At 39.3% G+C, this 27,114-nt stretch overlaps 2 protein-coding genes across 4 annotated transcripts in view; both read left to right on the top strand.

Moving 5' to 3' along the window:
* Positions 1 to 7,469, top strand: part of LOC114563966 (LIM and senescent cell antigen-like-containing domain protein 1) — a 31,149-nt gene extending 23,680 nt beyond the window's left edge. For all 3 annotated transcript variants that reach the window (XM_028591029.1, XM_028591030.1, XM_028591028.1), the window contains 8 exons: positions 1,297 to 1,363; positions 1,522 to 1,642; positions 2,264 to 2,413; positions 3,152 to 3,302; positions 4,494 to 4,586; positions 4,961 to 5,009; positions 5,322 to 5,397; positions 6,950 to 7,469. In XM_028591029.1, the coding sequence (XP_028446830.1) occupies positions 1,297 to 1,363; positions 1,522 to 1,642; positions 2,264 to 2,413; positions 3,152 to 3,302; positions 4,494 to 4,586; positions 4,961 to 5,009; positions 5,322 to 5,397; positions 6,950 to 7,064 (822 nt within the window). In that variant the 3' untranslated portion in view covers positions 7,065 to 7,469. The remainder of the gene's footprint in view (positions 1 to 1,296; positions 1,364 to 1,521; positions 1,643 to 2,263; positions 2,414 to 3,151; positions 3,303 to 4,493; positions 4,587 to 4,960; positions 5,010 to 5,321; positions 5,398 to 6,949) is intronic.
* Positions 7,470 to 10,649: 3,180 nt separating this feature from the next.
* The window catches only part of ranbp2 (RAN binding protein 2), a 32,402-nt gene continuing 15,937 nt past the window's right edge, over positions 10,650 to 27,114 (top strand). The window contains exons 1-17 of the mRNA XM_028590468.1: positions 10,650 to 10,865; positions 11,663 to 11,730; positions 11,832 to 11,943; positions 15,389 to 15,541; positions 15,702 to 15,932; positions 16,079 to 16,221; positions 19,119 to 19,314; positions 19,752 to 19,892; positions 20,209 to 20,368; positions 21,694 to 21,875; positions 22,369 to 22,562; positions 24,098 to 24,221; positions 24,991 to 25,152; positions 25,345 to 25,482; positions 25,882 to 26,013; positions 26,091 to 26,321; positions 26,803 to 26,886. Coding sequence (XP_028446269.1) covers positions 10,794 to 10,865; positions 11,663 to 11,730; positions 11,832 to 11,943; positions 15,389 to 15,541; positions 15,702 to 15,932; positions 16,079 to 16,221; positions 19,119 to 19,314; positions 19,752 to 19,892; positions 20,209 to 20,368; positions 21,694 to 21,875; positions 22,369 to 22,562; positions 24,098 to 24,221; positions 24,991 to 25,152; positions 25,345 to 25,482; positions 25,882 to 26,013; positions 26,091 to 26,321; positions 26,803 to 26,886 — 2,523 coding nt within the window. The 5' untranslated portion in view covers positions 10,650 to 10,793. The remainder of the gene's footprint in view (positions 10,866 to 11,662; positions 11,731 to 11,831; positions 11,944 to 15,388; positions 15,542 to 15,701; positions 15,933 to 16,078; positions 16,222 to 19,118; positions 19,315 to 19,751; positions 19,893 to 20,208; positions 20,369 to 21,693; positions 21,876 to 22,368; positions 22,563 to 24,097; positions 24,222 to 24,990; positions 25,153 to 25,344; positions 25,483 to 25,881; positions 26,014 to 26,090; positions 26,322 to 26,802; positions 26,887 to 27,114) is intronic.

The raw sequence follows: 27,114 nt of genomic DNA on the forward strand, positions 1-27,114 counted from the left end.
GCATTGAATTATTGCAAGCCCATTCCAGTAAGCTGTTTGCTTACCAGCCTTGACACAAGGCCAGATGTTTCTCTGGCAGGCCCCAGAGAACCTGATGCCACTCTGTGAGAGAAGAGAAGGTGTCTCTAATGCACGATCAATATGAAGATCAAAGGCATTGCTTTGACCTCTGATTCCTCCTGTAAATAATTCTACCCGTTGCCATTAATAAAACATGGTCAGCTGGATATGACCTGTCCCTCTGTGTTGAGCAGTAGGAGCCTGCTTATGTATTAGGAAACGTTTGAAGTAGGATCATACTATTTGGGGCTTTTTAGATTTGAAGTGGAAAGAAAATAAAATACACAGCAAGAACTATGTACAATCATTTCCACTATGTACCAATTCAAAAAATATACACTTTTACAGCATATGTGAATCTATAGTGCACTGATGGCTGTTTGGAATACCACAGTGTTCATCCAGTATGGTGTATAGCCATGCTTGCATAGAGTAGTATGTGACTTGGGACATGTGATTTAAATATTTAAGCCCACGTCTGCATTTTGTGCACAGAAAAATAAAATAAAGAAAGATCAACCATTTCTTTCCAAACAATAACATACAAGTCATCTATCTTTCACGTTTTTACTCCATTGATAGATTTAAGCTTGCTACTCCAAAATGCACTATATGCTGATAAGTCAAGAAGCAGCTCTATAAAGAACCATTCAAACAAATTCCCAATTTTTCAAACCGTCTGGAGGGCTCATTTGAAATAGTTCCTTGTCTTTCCTCCTTTGCTTTCTGCCTGCACTTGATGTCTCCTCCTCTTCTAGTTTATCACCTCATCAACTGTGTCAACAATTCTTTCCAGCCTGTTCATAGACTGTTTAATGAACTAATTTCATGCGTCAAATATAACAGCTTTAGGGGGGAGGGGATTTGTTCAGGTTGTGAGCTGTATATAACAAAATAAAAACTGTTCATCTTTAAAAAAAGAAAAAAAAAGAACTCCAACATAGACTTCTCATTGTGTGACAGATAGGTCTACCTTGAGATTTATTTTGTCATAAGAAAACTTCATACATTGAGTCATATTTCTAGCTGGGTAACAAAAACGTAGTGGTGCTGCCATTTGTAATTAACATAACATTGTGTTCTATTGTTTGAATATATTTGTGTATATAGGGGTTGGGGAATATGTTTTTTTTTGGGATTATACTGTATAGTAATGTTATTGCTATTATATAATATAAATTCACAGCCGTGTGCTTTAAATAATTGTGTACAAATTGTTTGAATTCTGTTTGACAGTTTGAAGGCAGAAAATACTGTGAACACGACTTCCAGATGCTGTTTGCTCCCTGCTGCCACCAGTGTGGTAAGTACAGGAACTGCAGTAGCCGAGAATAAATGCCATCCATCTATCTTTAACTGGCCCTACCTGTTCAGGGTCATATGGAGATTGAGCTTGGGGTTTATGCCCTTTTAAAGTATATCCACGAACAAGTTCTTCATAATCTTTTGCTCTTCTTCAAGGTGAGTTCATCATTGGCCGTGTGATCAAGGCTATGAACAACAGTTGGCATCCAGACTGTTTCTGCTGTGATATCTGCCAGGCTGTGCTCGCTGATGTTGGATTTGTTAAGAATGCTGGAAGGTCAGTTCCTCTACAACCAGTTACCATGCTTCAACTGGTGAAAGTTGTTTAATCATATCAGTTTATGTATACTGCAAAGCAGGATTATGTTTTCTATGATGTTTCTACAACTTCTATACACATACGTATGTCAAGCATTCTCAAGACTTTCTCCTCTTTGACCTCTCTTTCATTGTCCTGCCAGTATTAAAAGAGAAATACAACGCAGCCTTCTGTTCTATACTATATACGTCAGGGTCATACTGATCAGGGTTTTTTTTTTTTTTTTGTCAAGAAAAACTAACTTGAGTTTTTAAAGTTCCCATTTGTTCATGTGATCGCTGTAATTGTTCCTCCTGTTCATACTGGTCTTAAAGAGATCCCTTCCCAATGTGATTTCAATGCAAGTAGTAGGGGACAAAATCCGAAGTCCTCATTCTGTGTAAAAAATACTTTGAAAGTTCAGCTAAAGCCAATATGAGACTCATTTTTCATATGGACGTGATGGATGTGAGTATTGTGTTAAGACTTGAAAAATGTGAATTCTTCCTATAACTTTTGGGGAGGAAATCTGGTTCAAAAGTCTCTGAAATCTTGCTGGTAATTTTTTCTACTCTCATCTGTTCCTCTGTCTCCCATCAGGCACCTGTGTCGTCCATGTCATAACCGAGAGAAAGCTCGGGGCCTCGGCAAGTACATCTGTCAGAAGTGTCACGCCATTATTGAGGAGCAGCCTCTCCTGTTCAAGAATGACCCGTACCACCCTGATCACTTCAACTGCAACAACTGCGGGTAACATGCTCACACACACACACACACACACACACACACACACACACACACACACACACACACACACAAACACAAACCTGTCCAGCTGTGTCAGTCTCAGAAGTCATTCAGGGCATGAAGGTAGTGGGAGGACCATATGCTACAGTAGATGGTGGGTGCAAGCCGCGTTGGGAATAGTTCTGAAAATGCCTCAAACTTACAGATAGATGTCTTTTAATTCCATGACAGGATCACGCTTCATTTGTTATGCAGTCATGATGCTGCCAGGTTTATGCACACTTTGATGCTAGAATCCAGTGTATTGAATATATTAAGATGAGACAGATCGTCCATGATTATCATAACATAAAAGTTGGTTGCAACTCTAATTCACTGATACAATGTTGTAATCATGGAAACTTCAGAGATCTAACAAAAAAGGTTACAAGTGCATAGTCTATGTAGACAAATATTCAGCACATCACACATTCATTCACAACATGATGGACCAAAGACTGCTCTCTGGTGGACAAACTATGTAGTTGCAATTAAATGTACACAAACTAGGCCGTGTTTTCTTCTTCAAAGAAAGCTACCAACTTCGCAATCAGTATTATTTTCTGCATTTTTGTAAAAATATACCTTGTTGTTTGCAACCAAAAACCGTAGAATGTGTTAAGGCGAGTTACTATGGAAAGTGTTTACATGCTAGGGTGAAAGCAGAGCTGATCTCGTGTTGTTGACCCTTTTTCTCTGCAGTAAGGAGCTGACGGCTGATGCCAGGGAGCTGAAGGGGGAGCTCTACTGTCTGCCCTGCCATGACAAGATGGGTGTCCCCATCTGTGGGGCCTGTAGGAGACCCATCGAGGGTCGTGTGGTTAATGCCATGGGCAAGCAGTGGCATGTGGAGGTACGATGTTAAAACTTTTTAAAACAACCTTGGTTACATGAAGCTTAGGAGACACTACTTAAATGTCTACACTGGATTCAAGAAGGGGAAGTTGTGATTGTTGTCATTTGTTTGGTGGTTGGGTGTCATATTGGTTTCAGATGTGTTTACATGTTAGATGATATAGTGTACATGTTCTGTTGGAAATGATTAGTACTCTAAGGTTCCAAATATCTATAATATTTATTTTATAGGTTCCCTGCTGAAATGCAATTTACTTACATATTTGAGAAACTGAAAGTAGCTATTCATTCATTCTTGTTCTCTCTTGTTTTTGTTTTTTTATTCATTTAATTCCAATGAGTTCACTTTTTCATATGTGCCATATGTGCGACTCATACTTTTCCCAGCTTTATCTCCACAGTTACGTTCAATGCGCTCTATTCCTCCATTAACTGTCTGTATATATTCTCTATGGCGTCATTCCACCACCTATCTTCATATGATCTTTTGTCAATTCACATTCTATGGCCATTTTTCCTGTCTTCCCTCCTCCACATGTAGCATCATGTGTGCACTGTGTGCGAGCGCCCATTTCAGGGCCACCCATTTTATGAGCGAGGTGGTCATGCCTATTGTGAAAGACACTTTGACATGGTGAGGGGATTAAGGATCAGCCTGCTGTTGATTGCTGCCCCGTGTCTCACTTCTTCCTGCCTGGCTAGAATCTCCCAGCCTCCATTCAAGGGTTATACTAATAGTTCACCAATTGGTGTCTTTCTGTCTGTCCATCACTTTGGTCCAGAGCATGATCTACAGGCCAGAGTCTCATCAACTTTTGTCTTAAAGCCAGATCCTATTTTCAACTCAGTTATCTAAAATAAATTCCTAACTCCATATTTATACTGCACTATATATTTTAAAATATTAATTATTATTATATATGCCCCTTCAATTTCTGTAATACCTTACTATTCATTTCTTACATGTCTGTTTGGAGGATTAATACAGCCTCTAGAGCCCACCTTCTCTACTCTCTGTATCCTGCTCGGACGCAGTAACAGGACATCTGGACTAAACTGATCTGGTTGTGGTCTGACCAGATAATGTCTAAGCCGGACTGTGCTGCTGCCTGTAACACGGTCTGAATGTGATAATGTACTGACTGACGCTGTGCTAACCATGTGTGCTTGGCCGTGGTTTTGTTTGCAGCATTTTGTGTGTGCTAAGTGTGAGAAACCCTTCCTGGGACACCGTCACTACGAACGCAAGGGCTTGGCCTACTGTGAAACACACTATAACCAGGTAACACTCAACAGTATTGGGAATATTTATGTTAAGCACACAGATCAAAATTAAAACATTTGCCTGTAATGAAATATCTGTTAATTATTTGTGAGTCATATATACAAAGTATACAAGCTCACTATAAAGAGATGATGGGATGATTAAGGGGGGGACTTAATGTAAGGACTGAACACAATACTTCTGTTCCAGGGAAGTTTACAAAAGGCCTCTGTAGCCTGTTTGTTTGCATGTTTTTTTTTTAAACAGCATGTTATACAGTATGAGCCATGATAAAGACTGCCAGCGCTGCACTGTGTTGCAAAATTTCATAACTCATAATATGCGTGACTCTATTGCTCACTCTCTGTTTTCTCTCCCTTCGTCACACTCAGCTGTTTGGAGATGTTTGCTACCACTGCAATCGTGTTATTGAAGGAGATGGTGAGAAAACTTATTTTGATTGGAAAATATATAATGGTTTATGGGTGGAGTGGTCATTTGTCACTCATTGTGCTGCTGCCCTGTTAACATCTTTGTTTATTAGAGCACCTTTTACTTATACATACTTTTCTTTTATATGACATTGACTGTATTTTGATCTATACGTTGTGTGCAAATTTCATGCCTCACAATTTGCCTTCAAAACGAGATTCTGAATTTTAGACTAAACCAAATCCATTTAACTTTAGTCATGTGATGGTAATCTGGAACAGTGTCTCATGTGACAGTGTTTTTTTCTTCTATTTTTGTCAGTGGTGTCTGCCCTTAACAAGGCTTGGTGTGTCAACTGTTTTGCCTGCTCTACCTGCAACACCAAGCTCACCCTCAAGTAAGTAAAAAACAAGTCTAAAAGAGACATTCTGATGCATCACTGTGGCAATCAAGCCACACATTTTAACCTAGATTGTGTACTCATTTGGTATTAGTTATATTCTCTGAAGACTGACAGAAATTCACATGTGAATTGGCCAAGCTCGCTCTTTGTTTGTCACATTTCTCTTTTCACAACTACGCTGCATCTTGACTTATTTGCTGCTGTTAACTGTCTGTTTTTCAATCCTGTTCATTTCTGATGTTTCACCTTTCTCTTATAATCCTGTGTCTCTGTGGACTTGTTTCTCCACCTTTCCTCCCTTTCATCATCCCTCTTCTTTGTCCTCTTGTGTGCTTCTCTTGCTGCACCTTTCCTTACTCTGCCCTCTCCAACTTTCTTCTCTCCTTCTCATCCTTCTTCTTTCCTCTATTCTTTCCACCCCACTGTATTTTTCCTCCTCCTCTCTAACTGCCCTTCCTCATCTCCCCCTCCTGCCTGCTCCGTCAGGGATAAGTTTGTGGAGGTGGATCTAAAGCCAGTGTGTAAGCACTGCTACGAACGCCTGCCCGACGACATGAAACGCCGGCTGGCCAAGCGTGAACGTGACTCAAAAGACAAGAAGAAGAAATTGATACCCATGTGTCTGTGATCCACTCTTTGTTCTTTCTCCTAACTTCCACTGTTCTTCCTTTGGTCAGTTTCCATCTTTCTTTCTGTTTCAATTATTTTGCTGTTTTTCGTACATTCATTTCATCAATATTTCAAACATGCTCCAAGCCACTTTTTTATCTTTTTATATCACTGTTATACTTAGTTCATGTGGCTTTCAAGCCAAATGATGACATCAGACATTTAGTAGGGGAGTATTCACAGACTGAAAATATTTATATTTATTATTATTATTATTATTTAATATTATAATTTATATTATTATACCTAACACTAGAAATGTGTCATACATGGTCACCTCTCAACCAGAAACACTATTCAGGATTAAGGCTGCTACTCCTCTACAATACAAACAGGCAAATCAGATCAGTCACATGGTAAGGGGAATGCGTTGTTTCCTAGGTCTCCCGGACTGTCGGGGCATAAAGGGTAAAGCCTTAATCACTTCCGGCAGCTTTCTGGCCCCAGCTGTGGTAGTGCAGAGGTCCCACCGGTTTAACACATGCCCTGCTCCTACCAGCGATTATCTTCTTTGGGAGCAAATGTTGTTCGGGACAGCTGGTGGGGTGGTGGGGGCTTGTTAGTCTGTTAGTGGAATTAAAAGCATTTAATACAGAAAACAACCAAAAAGCACTCATAGAGCACATTGTACCTACTTCATTCAGTTGGTGATGAAAATGATAAATATCTTAAAATGCCATCCACAATAATAACTTTTGACGGGAGTTTTGTTCAGTTTTTTTCCTCCATAATACATGCACATCAGCTTTTCAATTTATAATTAACTGCTTTGTAAGTATATAAAATGTATGATTTCAAACCAGCAAGTTACTCTGCCATTGTTCATGCTAGTAGACATAGCATCTAACAACATTGGCTGTAACTCTCTCTTCCACAGGAACAAGTTTGTGGAGTTTGACATGAAGCCAGTGTGTAAGAAGTGCTACGAGAAATTCCCTCTGGAGCTGAAGAAGAGACTGAAGAAGCTGTCTGAAACAGTTGCCCGCAAGTAAACATACACAGCTGGGCAGCTGGAGGGAGGAAGAAACAGATGAGACCCCGAGGTGGCCACGGAAGTCACATTTCCAGAATTGACAATTGTATAAGACAGCATTTTGTGTGTTTTATTGGTATGTTAAATATAGGTTGGTTATTTCAGCAGAACACTCTACTTTTTGTTCTTTAAGATACCGAGGATCATTTCATGAGCCTGAAACTGACCGATGGGCCAACAGACAGATTGTTGGCCAGTCAGTCAGTGGGTTTAACATGAACCTGTCCAGTGCCTTTTGGCTCAAATACTGCACTGTATACTTTTTCACATGCTTGCCTTATTTCACTATATGAATTAAAGTGCTCATATTATGCTTTTTGGCTTTTTTCCCTTTCCTTTATTGTGTTATATATATATACAGTACAGGCCAAAAGTTTGGACACACCTTCTCATTCAATGTGTTTCTTTATTTTCATGACTATTTACATTGTAGATTCTCACTGAAGGCATCAAAACTATGAATGAACACATATGGAATTATGTACTTAACAAAAAAGTGTGAAATAACGAAAAACATGTCTTATATTTTAGATTCTTCAAAGTAGCCACCCTTTGCTTTTTCTCTCTGCAAACCCTTGGTGTTCTCTCAATGAGCTTTATGAGGTAGTCACCTGAAATGGTTTTCACTTCACAGGTGGGCTTTGTCAGGGTTAATTAGTGGAATTTTTTCCCTTATTAATAAAAAAGCAAAGGGTGGCTACTTTGAAGAATCTAAAATATAAGACATGTTTTCAGTTATTTCACACTTTTTTGTTAAGTACATAATTCCATATGTGTTCATTCATAGTTTTGATGCCTTCAGTGAGAATCTACAATGTAAATAGTCATGAAAATAAAAAGGAAACTCATTGAATGAGAAGGTGTGTCCAAACTTTTGGCCTGTACTGTATATATTTGTGCACATTATAGGTTTATAAAGTGAAAAAGCCAAAAGTCCACCCCAAAGGGACTTACCATCTCCAACAGAAAACACAGTTCACCAATTGCTCCAAACAGCTCTATTGTAGTCCAGCCTTTACTTCTGTTACAAACGTGCGTCACTTTGTAACACACGTTATAATGCTCGCCTAGCTGCTAGCATGGCACGCCCTCATACTCTGCAACTGACTAGCTAGCAGTGCTTACCTAGCTACTGCGCATGTGCAACTCCCAACAAAGATGGAACAGATGCCTCACTCTGTAGCTAAAAAAGAGAGCTCAACACACAGGGTGAAAAGAGGAGCTGCAACAATGTGCAGTACAACAAAAATATAGTGTTTTTTTGAAAATTAAATCATGTAAACCTATTCTGGTACAACCTCTAAATCCAATTATGGATAACCTGAAAATGAGTAAAATATGAGCACTTTAAACATAAACACAGATGATTATGGTTCTGTATTTTAAAATGTCATATGAGCTTTAAGAGAACATAAAAACATGAGAATGATAAAAATGCGTGTTGACAGGCGGTTCAACTGCTTGTCACCTTGTCTCATGATGCCAAGCCATGTGCCCTCTGTTTGACTTATGTTACTGTTACTCTTGTATAATATTGGAGTAAACCCAAAGACAGTTGAGCAAAATACAGTTTTATTGAATGTGTATATAGTATTTCTAATATTTCCTGTTTTCCACCAACATGTATTATTTTATTAATGTGTATTTTCTTTAATATTAAATATGTTTGTGTTTAGCTCTATAAAGTTAGAATTTCTTTTTGCATCTATAGTCTATTGGCCTTCTATAGCCTTCTTAATGCTACAGTGATGGACTCAACCATCATCGGCAGTATGTTGGATTGCCTTCTTATGTGATATGCATTTTATGTGTGAAACGATCTCTATGTAAACTGGTATTTACACTGAGGTACCAGTTTATTAAGTTCATTGGAAACATCATTCAAAGTAATGCAGTCCAATTTAACACCATAACTGCAGCTTTAACATTACCATAGCGATTAAGCAAAACCTCTGACATGCTGTCAACAAATACTGAACATAATACGCTTCACAGAAACAGGATTTATTGCATAGCAACTGGTAACTCTGTGTCTTGCAGCCTGATGTCTTGTGGCATGTGCAGAGACCGGATGTTGGAGAAATGTTAGACGTTAGAGAACATGTGTCTCTACTGTTTGTAATCCAGAGAAAGTGATCCTCTTAGGTAGAGAGGTGTACCGATATGCTCAGGGCTCAGACCCTCTTAGGAAAAAAAAATGTACTATTTGGAATGGGAAAGAATAGTTATAGTAGAGCAGTATTTTATCATAGAATGCTTATCTTTTACATAGTAGTTTCAAAGAAAAACACATTCCACTATTTTATGGAAATTAAAAAAAGCCTATGTTACTGGGAATTTCACTACCTGTGCCACAACATTTCTTATATGTCATAGAAGTAGAACTATATCCTCTAACTTCCGCTCCACGTGAAAAAAAGTACATTGGGTAGTTTTATTTGATATCTTACTACTTGGGCAACCAAGATTACTCTACACATACAGACACTGCTCTTATAATGTATTTTATCTTTGCAATGCTTGTCAAGAGACAATATTTATTCATGTAAACACACCAAAGTGCATGTTTTGGACTTGAATGTAAAGCTATTTTTCATATATCTAAGGTCTGTCAACTCATTTGAATAAAAATTGTATGTCAATGCTACAGTGTTCATGTAGTAATGTTTTTGATTTACAATTGCTCACCCCTCTGAGTGTAACGTGACATCACTATCAGGTTTAGAATTTACAGGTGTTATTGATATTCTTATGGTTAAATACACAAGTAGGCCTAATCACACTTATAGCGAGTATTTCATTTGGTTATATGGTTTGTAAATGTTTACCAGCCTTTGCTTAATTGTTCTATACTGAAAGCAACATATTTGGATTTTAGCTAAAATACCAGATAAGTAACATGGGTTGAGTAGTTGTTGTAGACAGCCCCACTTAAGGTGCATACAGCACAAACACAGATATAGAGGTAAAATGGCATTTATGAAACTTACACTAGCCTACCTAAACTGACCCTGATGAAGGCAGAATGCATGGTTTAATAAAAGTACTTAGAGCACTACAACTATTACTGGATTTCAATCTTTCCTTTTTATTGCACCGGGTGCATCTTTTTCTGTGTGCCGATCTGGCGGCCACATTCTGCTTTATGATAAATCGATAAAGTTAGGAGTTGATGGGATAACATTTCACTGTAGCTCTTCCGATTTCATGTGACACATCAAATCGATTAATTGATATATTCTTGAAAAATATAACCAAATTCGGTTTCTTTAGTATTTGATTAATGTTATAAAGCGTTGTAGACTATTTGAATTATCCAATTACACCTTTTACGTTTACTCGTTTATGCACCCATAAACTGTTAAATGCACCTAATGCAAAGAGTATCTTGTCCAGACAGATGGTTCACCCCAGAGTCGTTGCCAGCCCATCTCTCTTTCAAAATAAAGTGCGTCAGCGTGCGTCAAACTGAGTACTCGGATTTCATTGGTTAAGAAATCTTATTCAAGAGAGCGCACGGACCACGTGACCCTCTGCCATTTGACTGCGTGCGTGCGCAAATCATCATGGGGAGTTAACGTTACGGAGTGACAGTCTAACCGATATTAATGTCAGTTTTTTATATTTTGCGAGTTCCCGGTCTATAAACCATAGTCAGCCGTTTTGGAAGTATTTGTTTTTGGAAGTCATGCGGCGGAGTAAGGCTGAAGTGGACCGTTACGTCTCCTCAGTACAGAGTTCTTCTCCTTCAATCAAAGAGGTAAGTTGAGCCGGCGGCTAATGTTAGCATGCTACTGCCATCATGTCAGACCAGCGTGTGTCAGCAAGCCGGTATGATGAAACAACCAGGATCAAATGAGCAGTAGTTGTAGTTTTCATTACGATGACGGTTAATCAGTCAGCTGGATGTTGTGGTTAGTCTAACCTCTGTTAACTGTCCCTGGCTAGCAGCGCGAACACCAGCTAACCGGCAAGATGACGCCTCATCGTGTCCTCCCCTTCATACTCGGAAATTGCGCGGCATGGTGTTGTTACAGCAGCACTAGCCAATTAGCCGTGCTAGTTAGCCATCGCTCGCACACCTACTTTGACTACTTGTACAGCTAATACTAGTTTTGTACACCTGGAACAACACGGCTTCAATCTCCATTTTAACCAGAAAGCCTGCCATTAACTGGTGTAACGTTATAGTAGCTGCACGCCGACCTTTATTCAGAAAACTTAACGTTAAGTTGCACTGATGTTAAACATTGTCTGAATCCCTTAACGTTACGGTTACGCCACTGAAAAGGAGGGCAACAATAACCTCCATGCATATGTAACGTTGGTTTAGGTTATTTGGCGTTGTGGAAGTCAGGACAATAAAACGCCTAAATAACGTTATAAGAATAAAAGTTCAGAACCCACATTATGTCCATTTTGGTCTTTGATCTAAAGATAGCAAAGATGCAGCACTTGTGTTTGCTTATTATTAAATGTGCAAAGGTAATTTATTCCAGTTCCTAGCACCACAGAAGTACCCATGTAGGTAACCTCTTCAATGTTTTCTTTCCACAGAAGCCAGTCAAAGGGTTTTTATTTGCTAAATTGTACTTTGAAGCAAAGGAATATGAACTTGCGAAAAGGTAAGCACACAAGCTTTCCTGTTTTGACCGAATGTGTTATTGCTTCTCCAGAGGTCTTCATTATAGTGACAGTAATTTTACATTTTTCATGCTCTTCCTAGACACGTATCAGAGTACCTCAAAGTCCAGGAGAGGGATCCGAAAGCACACAAATTCCTTGGACAGCTCTATGAGAGAGAAGGAGACATCAACAAGGCAGTGGGATGTTATAAGGTAAGCAGAACATTTCACTGGGAAAAATGTGCAAAACATGACTGCATGGCATGATGTGCTTCTTGTGTTTTAAACAAAAATGATGATCAAAGTCAGCTACAAACCCTGCATTTGATGTTATTGATTGCACGGTTGGTGGTTCAAATTTGGGCTCTTCATGTGAAAGTGTCATTAAAGAACACAGTGAACTTAAATTGCTCCAGAGGGCTATGTGCGTGTGTGGCGTGGGTGAATATAGGCTTGGGGTACCGTTCACATTTTTATCGGTACCTGAAATTCGGTTCTGGTATTTATTTTTGTTTTTTATTTTATTTATTTTTTTGGTACTTTCCCTTTTGTAATAACAAATAAATAATTTCAGTTGTAAAACATAATCGCAAATCTATTTACTTAGAACATTTTATTTATTTAGAACATTCAAACTTTTTATTGTTGTATTTGTATCTTATTCTATTTTAGCCATCTCTTTTTAACCGCTATTAAAAGTTTTATGTAAACTACTTTAAATTACATGCTGCTGAAATGTGCTATAGAAATAAAGTTGCCTTGCTCTACAACCTCCAGCCTGTCATGCAGAGAGGACGGTTATGCTCGTGCTTATGTGCTCTCAGGTATTGAAATTTGGCACTGTTGGATTTAATGTAAATCGTCCTTGGTAGTACCAAAGTAATTTGGTTGGTACCCCAAAAAGTACAGAATTCGGTACGAAACACTAGGTGTATAGGTAAAAATGTGCTATGTGTCATGAACTGGCTCATGTACAGTCCATGTACAATCTTATTTAATAGTGGACAGATCAGGATGGGGATGGCCAGTAATTAAGGCCAAGACTTAATTACCGTTTTCCTACGCCTGAATCGACTACATTTATCAACACTGATATACAGTGCAATCTTTAAGTATTTATAGACACGGTTTTTGTTCTGTTTCACAAAACATTAGATTTAGAAAGCAACAAAGTACCAATGATAAGCTTGAGAATTATAAACAATAAAAAAAATGCCATGAAATGTTAAATTGATTCATAAAGTTACACCAATTCAGATGGAATAAATAAAAAATGGGAGTCAATCTGATGACCATTTTCCATAGCAATACCATAAAGGTTTAGATATTTTCCTTCCTTCTTTGGTGTTTATTATGTGAAAGTTGCAAATACAAATTTGGTTTGAGGTGCGGTAGATAATCCATCAAAGAGAGCATATAATGCCCATTGTTTTCTTTTCTTAAATGCAAGTTTACTCCCCTCACTCTGACCTTCAAGAATTGATAGTCAGCTTCCCAAAATAACTGATAAGCTTTAGTGAGAGAATATCAAATCCAGAAGACAAACCATAACAAAAATTAACTGTATGAAAATTACTGTTAAATAGTTGTTTCGTGCATGTCTGCAGCCTACTTTGAAATCCCAGATGTCTCGGGAAAGTTGCGCTGCATTCACATTGCCTGCGTCAGACGGACGGCATGGCAAAAACGCAGGTCTGCCCATTCATTTTGAATGGGGGTAGTGCGTTTAGGCTGCAGGATGGTGGAGACGAAACAAAGGAGAAAAGTTGAGACAGTTTTAAACACAAGCCCTGAACTGCCCTGAGACCTGTACTAGGAATCAAGATCAACATGCCCTGGATTGATTTCACTTACGCAGCTTCACCAAACCTAACAGCCGCGGTCTTGCGTAAGCTGCGTCACGACGGTGGTTAACAACTAGTTCAATCAACCCAGGGTTTCCCAATCCAGCGACGCGCGTTCTAGGGCTGTCCCAAACGATTATTTTTTTAAACTATTTAATCTAGAGATTATTTTTCCGATTAGTCGACTAATCTAACGATTGATTTTTCAATTCGTGATTATTTTCCCATTGCTCAATTAACAATTTACACTAAACAAATTTCAATAAGGTTAAAGTCTCTATTTATTCAAATTGATCGATTACAATCGATTTAGCACAGTTTACCTCACACTCGGGTCAGTGCAGGACATCTGCCCATAGCTACGGGAGAAGTTGGAAAGGCATAGCTATCTCCCCACCCAATTAGGCTAATAAAGTAATAATTAAAAAAACACAAATGCTTGATGAAGGGCCCAGCCCGAGGATAGTGGCGGGACATATGGGCCTGACCCAGCCCGTGGGTCAAGCTCGGGCAGAGAATCTAAACTACTTGGGAGGGAAAGGGACAAAAAGGTGAGCAGAACTTAGGGTGTTTTGCTGCTGTTATCCTGACTCAGCGATGCATTTTACAAAGTCTACAGACTACCACGTTGTTGTTGTTGTTGTTGGCATTAATAGTAAAATGCTCCTACGCTTTAGAAGACCGTGTGCAAGCCTTTTTCTCAACGTGTTGTTGAACTTGCAAGGAATCCATACTTGCACTGTTGCAGGAGGCAGCCGGTTATTTATAGATTTCTATGCGTGATGCGCCGACGCAAATTATTTGTGTCGACGCATTTACGTAATCGATTATGTTGACGAATCATCCCAGCCTTAGCGCATTCACATAAAAGAGGCAGTGTTTGCAAAGTATGACCAATCGCAAACATCTACTAGAGCTGCATATTTTACATAAGAGCAAACTATAATTCTACATAAATATGAAGAACACAGACACTGTTTTACAAGGAAAACGCAATACAGTTGCTGCTTCCTAAAACAGGAAGGAAAGCTGGCAAAAAAAGCCGACGCTGTTATGCGTAAATCACAACTCTTATTGCTGCCCCATCAGTCAGGCACAAGATCTGACCATAATTTCACTTGTGCTTTAGCCTATTATTCCAGTTGCAACCCTGGCAGTGGTAAGCGATCGTGAGAGCAAATAAAAAATGGGGTGTTATAGAACACAACAGGACGTCACACAAATGGGCCATTCAAGTGACACTCCAACCGCCACACAACCCTGCGGCGAGTCACTGGACCAACTGCTTTCACAATTCTTGATTTACGTCAGATTGTTTTTATGATCTCGCCATTTTCGACGGCACTTAAAGGCAGCTTCATCTCACAGACAGCTGGGGCTTGAGAGCTTGTTGCAGGAAACGGTCATCTTATACGTAACTCCTTGGCAGTTCACTGAAAAGCCTGATCACCGGTTACATGATTGGCCACCTCAGCGTGACATCAGGTTGCGTTTCTCCAAAAGTTGAATCTGTCTCAATATTAGTTTGTTTGGCACCCCCCTGTGGCAGCCTAAACGCACTACCCCCATTCAAACTCTATGAGAAGACTTGCGTTTTTGCCGTACCGCCTGAGGCTATGTTAACCCTGCCTTAGACCTTTGATTCATCATGTTTATTCAATAACCTCATTAGACTTGTCTGTGGAATAATAAAAGTAGCCATCCTACCGGTCTGTCTTTATTTTTTTAGCATTGCCCTTTGGACACATCATATGTCTGCAGGCTTTTGTAAAAACTGACACTAGTTTGTCTGCACCTCCTATGTGTGTATGCAGCGGTCAGTGGACTTGAACCCTGCCCAGAGGGACCTTGTACTGAAGGTGGCTGAGTTACTGGTCAGTAAGCAGGAATGTGACAGCAGAGCAGAGTTTTGGGTGGAGAAAGCTGCCAAGCTGCTGCCAGGAAACCCGGCTGTCTTCAACCTAAAGGTGAGGCTCCTTTCCTTGTGTATTTCCAGTTAGACTTCCATTATTCACTGCTTCAGCAACAACTGTTGAATTCACCTTATGTCACTCTTAACTAACAGCAGCCTACATCACAGGCTACTATGTCACTCACTCATTGGTTTGTCTGTGCCGCCCTATGCAGGAGCGTTTGTTGAGTCGTCAGGGTCAGCCAGGATGGAACCGGTTGTTTGACCTCCTCCAGGCCGAGCTGGCAGTGAGGCCAGCTGACGCTCATGTGAACGTGAAGCTGGTTCAGCTGTTCTGTCAGGATGGACGGCTGGATGAAGCCGTTAAGCATTGCCTGGCTGCTGAAAAAAGGGGCATACTGAGCCACAGCCTGGACTGGTACACAGTGGTGGTGCGCACACTGCAGGTCAGCATGGGAGTAGTGTAGTTTATTTGACAAGTTTGCATTTTTGAAAGCTTCTGTGGTGTTCTGTTTTCATATCATAAATATATTATGAATCTAACCTTTTTAACTTCAAAATAATACAAAAAAATGTATGGCATTTGTTGCAGGAGTATCTAGCTCAACCCAGTGTCTCTAGTAATGAGAACATGTGTCGGCGTCTCCAGAGAGAGCTGCTATTGGCCCATTGCAGTCTGCTGAGAATCACACTGTCTGAGAGCAATATGCAGCGCAGCCTTGATGCGCTCACGAGGTAGGTCATGTTGAGGTCCTAGGGTGTTTGCACGCATATCCCTTAGACAAGCTCAAGGATTAAAGTTCTCCGTCGCGTGACGGATTTCCATCAATTTGATTTTAAAAATGCCATATCGAAGATCGATGCAGATCCGATGAGGAAAAAAATGGGGGGGTGGCTTAAAAGCCTTGAATAATGTTCACAAAGTTACACATTTCGTTTACAAAGGTAGGATGAAATAAATACCGTAACGTCCTAAATAAATGCTTTGTGTGTGTACAATTTACTCCGTGTAACTGGGATGTAATATGACATGATGGATGTAGCTAGGCTATAACAATAATAACGGCGTAACATGGTGTTTTATCTTAAATCCATGGACATGGTGAGAAAGCTGTGGCCCTAAACATCCAAGATCTGGCGCAAATCAATCAGCTGTCAGGAAAGAAAACAAAACGTCTGGCACCATGCTACTAACAAGCTAACGTTAGCTCGTCGGTTAGAATGGGCAAGTGTCTGAAAGTCTGGCCAGAGACGTGGACCAGCTGGCGGACGAGGCAGAGAGCAATGTGGCTGAGGTTAGCACAACAAGCAGATCGGCGTGCGAGTCAGTCTAGCACTAAAGAAACGCGCCGCCTGCTGGTTCCTGATCAGCTAGCAACGGAGAGAGGGTTGTGAATAAGACGATGACGGTGTCGGCAGTGCTCCACCTTTGGTAGGGTATGTTTGAAACGCAGCCAACATGCTAACGCACATTTGATGGTGTCACCTAGACGTGCCGATCACCAGGGTGAGAAAAAAACCCCCGGAGCCCAGCTATTTATTCCCACTGCTATTAAGCAGCCTTTTAGACTCATAGCAGGACGGGATGAAACAATCACTGAAGCAATTGGCATTTATATTGGCTTATTATATTACATTACATATTGTCTTATCTAGCCAAGATGGAACTAATTGTGACACCTCCATAATGCACACATTTTATTTTTATCATCCTATTTATTTATTTATTTTTTTAAGTTTCACACAGTTTTACAAACACGCCTTACAAAGCTTTGTGAACTAAATATGATCATTGAATATTATAATAAAATGTGTTACCGCTTGGCTCAAGGCCGTCAACAAAAGGGAGGTCACACACAGATTAACAAAAAATGTAGTTTATTTAACTAAATATACTAATAACACATTAACTAAACATAAATGCAATAGTGGGGTGTGTAAATGTCGTAGACATCAGTCGTGTTTGCCGTGTGGATGAGTGAATGAATGGTGTGATGTGTCTGTTATGACATGTCTACAATCTTTCCGGGGCCTTTCTGTGTGGAGTTTGCATGTTCTCCCCATGTTTGCGTGGGTTTGCTCCGGTTTCCCCCACCTTAAAAAAAAACCCAACATGTACTAGGTTCTCCAGGCAGTGCTCTTGATCAAGGCCCTGGCTCAGATCTGGAGTTGGTCCCCGGGCGCTGTCATTGGCTGCCCACTGCTCCCTTGAGGGATGGGTTAAATGCAGAGAATGAATTTCGCAGTGTATGTGACAAATAAAGTACCTTTTTATTATTTATTTTAACAATTTGCAACGGAAGGTTTTGACTAAGCATGTTAACAAATAATAATAATAATAATAATAATAATAATAATACAATCATGCAATAGACTTTGTCATTATCGCGAACCGTTGTGTAAGAGGGTCAATCGTTTTTTGTGCTATGACGCACAGACCACCTTATAGCCTATTTTGGTTTCACTTTTAATGACCGTAGGTTATGACTGTATGTTTACATAAAATAATCATGAGATTAAAATAGTCAATTTATAACTTTGCTATAAAATATTATTAATTTATAGCACAAAACCCGGAACCAGTTTCCTCGCATATTAGCGTCATCTATTGTATCTAATGGTAACTACTATTTGGCAAGGCCACTAGCCATCATGGATGCGTTGTTACTAACAGAAACCACAGACGTGTCTGAGATAGATAAAACTGTGTTTATTTGTTGTTATTGTACAACCATTTTTTAGTTTGAATTTAAATAATAATAAAAAAAGCTTTCACTGAAAAGTTATGTTTCATTATTAGTAGCCCTTGAATAAAAAAAGTGATGTCTTGCAAACTTGATTTTATAGATTTGACTTGGTGTTGAATTGCATATTAACAATAAAAAAAAATCTCCCTTTAAACACTTTTGGCCTGAAGTAATTGGAGTGTAAGGTAAAGCCTTTCTACAATATGATTGCTGCAGTAGAAAATAACAGTTTATGACTTGGCCTGAAAAAAAGTTCAGTCAAAAGATTTTTTTATTTTTTTATTTTCACTTTAATCCCTGCAAGCTGTGTTTCCCCAACCCTCAGCTTCTGTATGTATGTTGTATTTGTAAATCCTTGCATCCTGGTCACAATTCTGTTTAAAGTCGAAATGTCTGCACTTACACAAGACATAAAACATGTCTTTGCATTAAACATTTTTATAGAATTAGTGTGCTGATGATCCAGACATGTGAGTGTTACCAAACATGGATGTAAACAAACCTTAAACGGCATCATTAAACATTAATAAATTGGATTGAGTTGTCTAGTTTTGTTTAGTTCTTCTATTAAAAGACCAGTCAATTAGTTTGAGTCAAGCGGCAGGTTCCACTCTGTGTTTTGAATTTGGTCACGGTGTGAGACTTTGGTTTACATCTTGATCATACAGTAGAAGGTGTCTTTTTAAAAAAACAAAGAACTCCATACCATTTATTACAAATCAGGAAGACTTTAATTTGGTGCAGTTGATTTTACGAGGCATAACATGATGGTTTAGATTTTTAAATGTGTTTTTCTCACCTTTACATTTGTTTCCATTAATTCCACTAAAGCATGTACACAACTGCAGGCAATTGCTAGATATTAAACTGTGTTTTTGTGTGTAGTTTTGACCAAGCTATGCAGACGTTGAGCAGCGTTGCTGGCCGCCACACAGACGAACTTTGTGAGGCGTTTGTGGAGATGAGAGGTCACCTTTACCTGCATGCTGCCACACTGCTGTTGAAGCTGGTTCAGAATCACCTACAGACCTGGAGGGCCATCATTGACCTGGCTGCACTATGCTACCTGCTCGCATACCAGGTACTGACACAATAACCAGCCGATTGCCTGTCAGGAATGAGGCTTTCCTATTACCAGAGTCATTCATAAATTTAATCTTTTGGTTAATGCTGATTCTCTTTGAAGATGGTAAAGTATGTAACAAATGTGACTATTTTGTAGGTTATTTTCTTTTTTTTATTAACTTACTTTGCATAGATAGATAGATAGATAGATAGATAGATAGATAGATAGATAGATAGATAGATAGATAGATAGAGATCTATCCAGCTATCTATCTATCTATCTATCTCTGAACCTTTTTAAACTCTTGACAGTTATGCAGATAGATAGATAGATAGAGATCTATCCAGCTATCTATCTATCTATCTATCTCTGAACCTTTTTAAACTCTTGACAGTTATGCAGTCTTTTTTTTTATTTTTTATTTTAAGTTTCTTCCTTTCCTTTTTTGAAAGGTCCCCAGACCAAAGGCTAAAGTGACCAAAAGAGACCAGTCAGCCCCACAGCTTCTGGAGCTGCTGGCCAACGACCGACAGAGTCAGGCCGGTCACATGTTGCTAAATCTGAGCACGGATTCATCTACCTTGATCAGAGAGGTTTGTTATTTGTTCTTTTTCAGTTTATTTAAAGGCTATACCCTTTTTAAGATGGAGTGAAAACTACATCAGTGAAGGGCAATGTAGTAAATTGATTGGATTAATTTAAGTTTGCAGTTTGTGTTAAACTGAGATTTTATGATACAGGTGCATACCATTCTGTCACAACACAAATATGCACTCTTGCTTTGGCTTTATAGTTTTAACACTAACATTACTAATGTTTTGCATCATAACAGACATAGACAGCACTGATGAACTCATGTTTCATTTATATGTTTAGAATCAGACATCATTTTAAGTTTTTTCTGCATAGGTGGTGGAGGCGTTTGGGAACCCTAGTGGTCAGGACTCTCTGTTTGAAGTCCTGTTTGGACCACAGGCCTCCCCTGGATCTTCCTTTATTGCCAATGATGACATTCGTTCCATTAACACCATGGCTCCAGAGCTCTCTCAACTCGCCAAATGGGACGCTGGTACAAAACCGATAATCTGCCTGAGCACTTAAGTAGCCTGCAAATGTTTTTTTTTTTTTTTTTTTTTTTTTTTTTAAATTCAGGTCCACATTTATTTTTAACAGTTGCAGTTAGTTTTGTACTCACTTGTTTTTATAGCGTCCCTCTGTATGAATTATTGTTTCATTAGCAACTAAATGTGTAATTCCACTATGTAAATCATTTGTAGACATAGGAACTAAAAGAACGCTTTCTATACATAATATACGTAAGACTGAAATTCACGATGATATTTCAAATTTACACTTCCTAACCAATTAATTGCCATTTAATTAAAGCCCGTATACATTTCGTCTTTGTAAAAGCTGTTATGGTCTACAAAATATAATGCCTGACAGATCAGCTAAAAGTGCAGCACAGTACTGTTTATTTTGATTGAATAACTCATTAGTCTTTGGCACCAAAAGATTTTTCTGCAAACAAGCAACTGTTTTGACATGTTAAATACTCCTACATGGGCCTGCACGAAATAAGGAGAATCTTGCGATGTGCGACAACATTGTTTAATATTGCGATGATAATATGACTTGAGATAAATAAACTAATATTGAAGTATGCATATTAGCTATACATTTCCTATGTCAGCCTTGCTGTCTTTCAATTCAGAACCGGATTATAATTGAATATATTAAATATAACTATAAATTAAAAAAAATATTCCTGACATCAAAATACTGAGTGAAGTTTAGAAAGAATTAATATTCAAGAGATTTATTTGTCACAGACATCAGTCCATATCAGTCAATCATCCTGTCCTCCTTTTTCTGCTGAGCTACACCTTCACCGCCAAAGTCCCATGATGTCATTGATTTGCATAATAATTAGCTATGTGAGTTTAAAGGAAAGGGGGGGATGGTTTGTCTCAGCCAGAAGCGAAGTTTACAAACAACTGGCTAATTTTAAGATACGTGGCAAACTATGAAACGGTTAGACTTTATATGGACAACTTTTATTTTAGCTTGTCACAATTTAACTCAAGCTATCTTCACTTCAGTGCTCCACCGCGGCCTCTCTGATCTGCTGTCTTTGCTCTGTGTGTTTGTTTTTGAGTGTATGTATGTGGAGGAGCTCAGCTCTAACACAGATCAGGGGAGAGACTGCTGCGTTATGACTAATGCCACAGTCTTTAGCCAGAGGACCTGTTTAAATACGGGTTTCCGGCAAATCAATACAGCGTAGTATCGCAATATTTTCGGTGGCAATACTCTATTGACACACAGACTCCAAATATCAATCTTTTATTATATATGCGTTGGTCAATAATAACTTTGATGCCTCATCTGTAGGCTCCATCCTGCTTCATGCTGGTGACTTGCAACATCTAAGCTGGTTGGGACTACAGTGGACCCTTCTGGCCCAAAGACCAGCCCTGCGGGACTGGCTACAGCAGCTCTTTCCTAGGCTTACTCTGGAAACCTCCAAACTGGACACCAACGCACCAGAGTCCATCTGCCTGCTCGACCTGGAGGTAGGTGGAACCATGTGGGTTGGTTTGGTGGGAACACATTACACAAGATGAAGCTTTGCAAGGAAGTTTACAGGTAGTTTTTCACTCATCTCCGATATTCAGCATGTGCCAAGAATGTTAGAAAATGTATAAAAGAAGATTTAATTATGCATTTTGATGTCTGAAAAAACAGGAAACTGTATTTATACCATTTAAAATGCACAACTATTTTTTCTAGCAAGATTAAAGCTTTCAAAAATTCACAATAGAATGTAAGATTTGTTGTCCCAGGCTCACGTAACAACAAGTTGGTTAGAAAATGGTCTTTTTTTTTTTTTTTTTTTTTTTTTTTTTTTCTTCCTCAGATGTAAGAAGCGGTTTCATGTGATGTGTTTTTACTACTGAGCATTACTTTTTTATAAATTGCACTTTTGCTCACAGTTCTTGTATTGCTTTTGCAATTGAACATTCCTACCAAACTGTAAAACTCTCTGATCTGGTTTACTCCATCCAGGTGTTTTTATATGGTGTGGTGTTCTGTAGCCACTGTCAGCTCCAGGAGACAGCGAAGATCAGCAGCGGAGTGAACCAGCAACAGCAGCTTTATGAGCCTCGCTGCCTCCCACTTCCTCTCCTTCGTCTCTTGACCACTGACAGACAGAGGGAGTGGTGGGATGCCATCTACAGCCTCATTCACAAACGAGCAGCGTGAGTAAAACTAGTGTTAAAAAAACATACAGTATATTTTCCAAAGTATAAGCTGTTAAAATTACACAACAATAATTATTTCAAGGTAGGCCGAACAGTGGATTAGATTCTGGTAGTGATCCCCGCTAATCCTAACTTTAACCTAGTCCTCCAAAGTATAAAATATTAAGAACGCCAGTAAGTTGTAATTAATGGAAGATTTAGTTTAAAGTTAATATATTTAATCGGGCTGTCGCGATTAATGCATACACATTCTGTGTTTTGGGCCAAGCCGTAGTTTGGGAAATAGGGAAGCGATGCAGCAGTAACGTAAACTGTAATCGTGAAGTACTCTGCGATAACATCCAGGGGACCACCAAATCCGCCATCTGGCTCGCCACGGCAGAGTGAATCGCATCTCCGGTCTGATTTCGAGGAGACTCGCGATGTGTTGAAGGTGTTCATGGTGAACGTGATGTGTGATGCTGTCACCTAACACCGAGCATGCCAAGAGGAAGACGGTCACCGCTATGGATGTAGTGTACTCTCTGAAGAGGCAGGCCCACACCCTGTACGGCTTTGGAGGTTAAACCTGATCCAAATAAAAGAAACATGACGTTTTCACAAAAGCAGTTTGGTTCCTGAGAGTCTGCCTGCTTTACTTGCTCTTTGTCCTCACTGTTAAGGAAAAACTCAGGCGCAGTGGTGAAGAATGTTCGGGACACTTTGATGACTTACACAGGAGAATTTAATGAACACTCAATTGAGGAGAGAATTAAGCAGGCAGTACAGTTTAACCACAATGTGTTATGGTGTCACGCCATCTAGAGCTGGGCGATATGGACCAAAAATCATATCTCTGTATTTTTTCGACACACACTGTATATCTCGGTATTTTTAAGTGGGCTAAAGCCACATCACAAGCATTTTTATTGAAACAGACTGTGATCAAAATAAAATGCAAAGACAGGAAACCTTGTCTTTGTATTTTATTTTGATTTGTAAATATACAGCTGCAACACATGTAAATGAAAAATTATCCAAAATAGCCTAATCTCATCTCATTTGAAAATATATTGATGTAAGGCAAAATATTGATATATTGCCCAGCCCTAGCACCGTCCCAACTCTCTGACGTTCCTGTCTTCCTGAAGGTGTATTTAAACTCATGCTGGAGGCATTACGTTTAGCTGAACCTTCAAAGGTTCAGCTAAACGGGGCGCCCAAATATCTCAACACAGACAAAATGTGTTATGTGTTTACTTTCCCTATGGCCTTGGCAGGGTTAGTCTCCCGGCTCTATGGAGGCACAAAGTTGAACAACTACTCTGCCTGGTTATGAGGTTATGTTGGACACTGACCTGAATGAGACCTGGGGTACCACTGTCTTAATTTACATAGCATGAGTTCGTAAGCTGGAAAGTCCACCACACTCACCTACTCACAATAAGTCACACAAACAGGACAAATTGGTCACTTGCTCATTTTAGCGTACATATTTTGTGTCCTAGTATTCAGTGTTTTTGTTGTGTGTCTCCTTGTGTGTCTCCTTGTAGTCCTGGCATGTCAGCCAAACTGCGGATGATTGTGCAGCATGGACTGAGCACTCTGAGGGCTGGAGAGAAACATGGGCTCCAACCAGCGCTGGCTATCAACTGGGCTCAGTGTCTTAGCCAGACGGTACATACACACACTGAAAGGATGCATTTTCAATCTTTGGGACCTCAGTTTGGGGTTGCTTGATGAGCAGATGGAGTTGCAGGGGATATCTAATAATGATATAGTTGCTTAACTGTATTTTTACAGACTCAAACTCAAAACACTGTACTTGCTGACTAAAATTGTAATTGATAAGTAAAGCATCAAGTTAAATTACACACATTATTGCTTTGCCTTTATGAACTGCATAATGCTTTCACGATTTTAGATTATTGGATGATGTGCATGAAAGCATCGTACTGTAGAACTGTCTTAGCACAAAGGGAAAGCACAACAAGCTGTGATGGACAGCTGAATGTGCTGCATGAACATCAATATGAATATATCCATATGATGACTAAGATGATCAGCTAGAAGGGATTCCAGCTCAGTTGTGGGTGGCAATCGTGTACACATAGACGTGCAGCACAGCCTGAAAAATAACACTTGGATGACTCGGCACCTTTCCAAATAACTGCACAGACACACGTGCCTTTCCACCTGCTACTTTCTGTCACTTATCCTACAACTGCTAAATGTTATCAGTGATGTCCAAACAGCCACATGTGCTGGTTCTCTGACTGTGTCAATTTGTTTCATAGTAGAATTTGTACCAGCTGAAGAAACTGATTGTGTCAAAAGTGCATGAAGTGTTCGTCTTACCTTGTTAATGTCTGTCTTGCATTAAGCTAATGTGGCAGACATACCGTCTCTTCTTGATGCTGAGCAACCTTTATGTTTAATAACCCAGGGTGATGGAGTGAACTCTTACTACGACCAGAAGGAGTACATTGGCCGCAGTGTCCACTACTGGAAAGTTGTACTTCCACTGTTGGAAAAGATCAAAAACAGACGCAGTATACCAGAACCTCTTGACCCCCTCTTCATGCACTTTCCCTCCAAAGATATTCAGGTTAATACGGTTGTCATGTTTTTCTTTCCTTTTTAAAATTTTGGATAAAAGTTGTGATCTGTGGGTGGCTGGGCGGTCATTTTAACAATTTTTAAAAACCATATTATTAAAAAGGGTCGGCTAGGAATGAAGAATTTGCCATTCCAAGTTGGCTTATAAATTGTATGTGTTAATGGCCATGTTCTTTTTCAGATTTCTTCTGTGAAGGGCTATGAAGAGGAAGCCAAGATAGCATATGCGGTACTCCTTGACATTGAAGGAAAAACAGAGGAGGCAATCGCTACATTGGAAACCATTGATAACATGTCATCCATCTGGCATTTGGCACAGGTAAGTCATACAGTTCTTTACAATATAATTGGGATAAATTCCCTTTACCATTTGAATTAAACAATAGCTGTCCCTGTATAATCATTGGTTTTTATAGATGTGCACTAAAGATGATTTTTGTTTACAGATTTAAAAAACAGTTTACTCCCCTCTACTCTAATTCATGGCAGCTAGTGGTCCAACAGTTCCTTATAAAGCTGGAAAAAGTGTATTGCCAAAAATTAACAAATTTTCTTATATAATGGATTTTGCGAAAGTTTAGGTATAATTAGCATGTATTTGCCATTGGTCTTGGGAGCTTATCAATTGCCAGTAGCTGATGTTCTGTTTTTATGGCATGAGGTTTGACACCTGTACAGTCCTTTATTTACTTTCTCTAATGTGTTGTTTCTTTGGCAGATCTATCAACGGCTATCAGAGGAGGCCAGTAACGGGGTTGAGGAGACCCAAGACAGGTGCATCACTTTTCTGAGAAAGTTTAGGACCTACCTGTCCAAGATCTACAATGCTAATGCAGATGACATTGAGAGGGTAAGTCCCATTTACTTTTACTTGTTCATGTGAAAAATTCTGCAGCTGTATAACCATGTATTACACTTGTGTCCCAGCTGCCTGTCTCCATGGAGGAAGTTGTGGACCTCCTGAATGAGGTGAACCAGCAGCTGGGCGAGAGTGGGGAGGCTATGGATGAAGAGGAGGAGAAGGAGGAAGTGGATCGAGGAGGACCGGCCCACTCCACCCCTGCTCATCCCACAGACACCTCTGCCACCATATCCCACATAAAGTTTTCCACTCCCTCTCCTAACAAAAGCATCATCTCGCCTTCCAAAAGACACCTGGTAGGTTCAGCTTATTGGTTCTCATTCAGAAGACCATAAGAGATTTCTTTGACCTCTAAATATTAAGTGTTTCCTTGTATTTATCACACAGATATCAATTTACAACAGAAATGGGTGACTTTTCGTAATTTCTAGGGCTGCAACTAACTATTATTTTCATAGTTGTTTAATCCCGTTGATTTTTTCTCGATTTATTTAATTAGTTGTTTGGTCTATAAAAGCCCAAGATGATGTCCTCAAATGTCTTGTTTTGTCCACAACTCAAAGATACTCCGTTTACTGTCACAGAGGAGAGAAGAAACTAGAAAATATTCACATGCCTCTTCTGGAATCAAAGAACTTTTACTTTTGTCTTAAAAAATTACTCAAACCGACTAATCGATTATCAAAATAGTTGACTATTAATTTAAGAGTTGACAACTAATCGATTTATCCTTGCAGCTCCAATAATTTCTAATCATTTCTTTCTCCTGTCGTTCAGATTTCTCCCAAGGTACCACCTCATTGGGTGGAGGACCAGAAAAGTCTCCTCCAAATGCTGTGTCAGCAAGTTGAAGCCCTCAAGGTCAGGATAGGAGATTAAACATCATTTTTATTTTTTTATTTTTTTTTTTTATACCACACAATTTCCCACTGATTCCACTTAGGAATACATTAGTGATCGAGAACAGTGTTAAAGCTTAAGAAAGATACTACTCAAAGCAGTAGAGTGGTGAGTATGGTATGACTTGTGTTTTTGTACTGATGGAAATAGATGTGTACGTTACACTGAATCTATCATAACAAAGGTAAA

This window comes from Perca flavescens, chromosome 11, assembly GCF_004354835.1.
Source record: "Perca flavescens isolate YP-PL-M2 chromosome 11, PFLA_1.0, whole genome shotgun sequence".
NCBI lineage: Eukaryota > Metazoa > Chordata > Actinopteri > Perciformes > Percidae > Perca > Perca flavescens.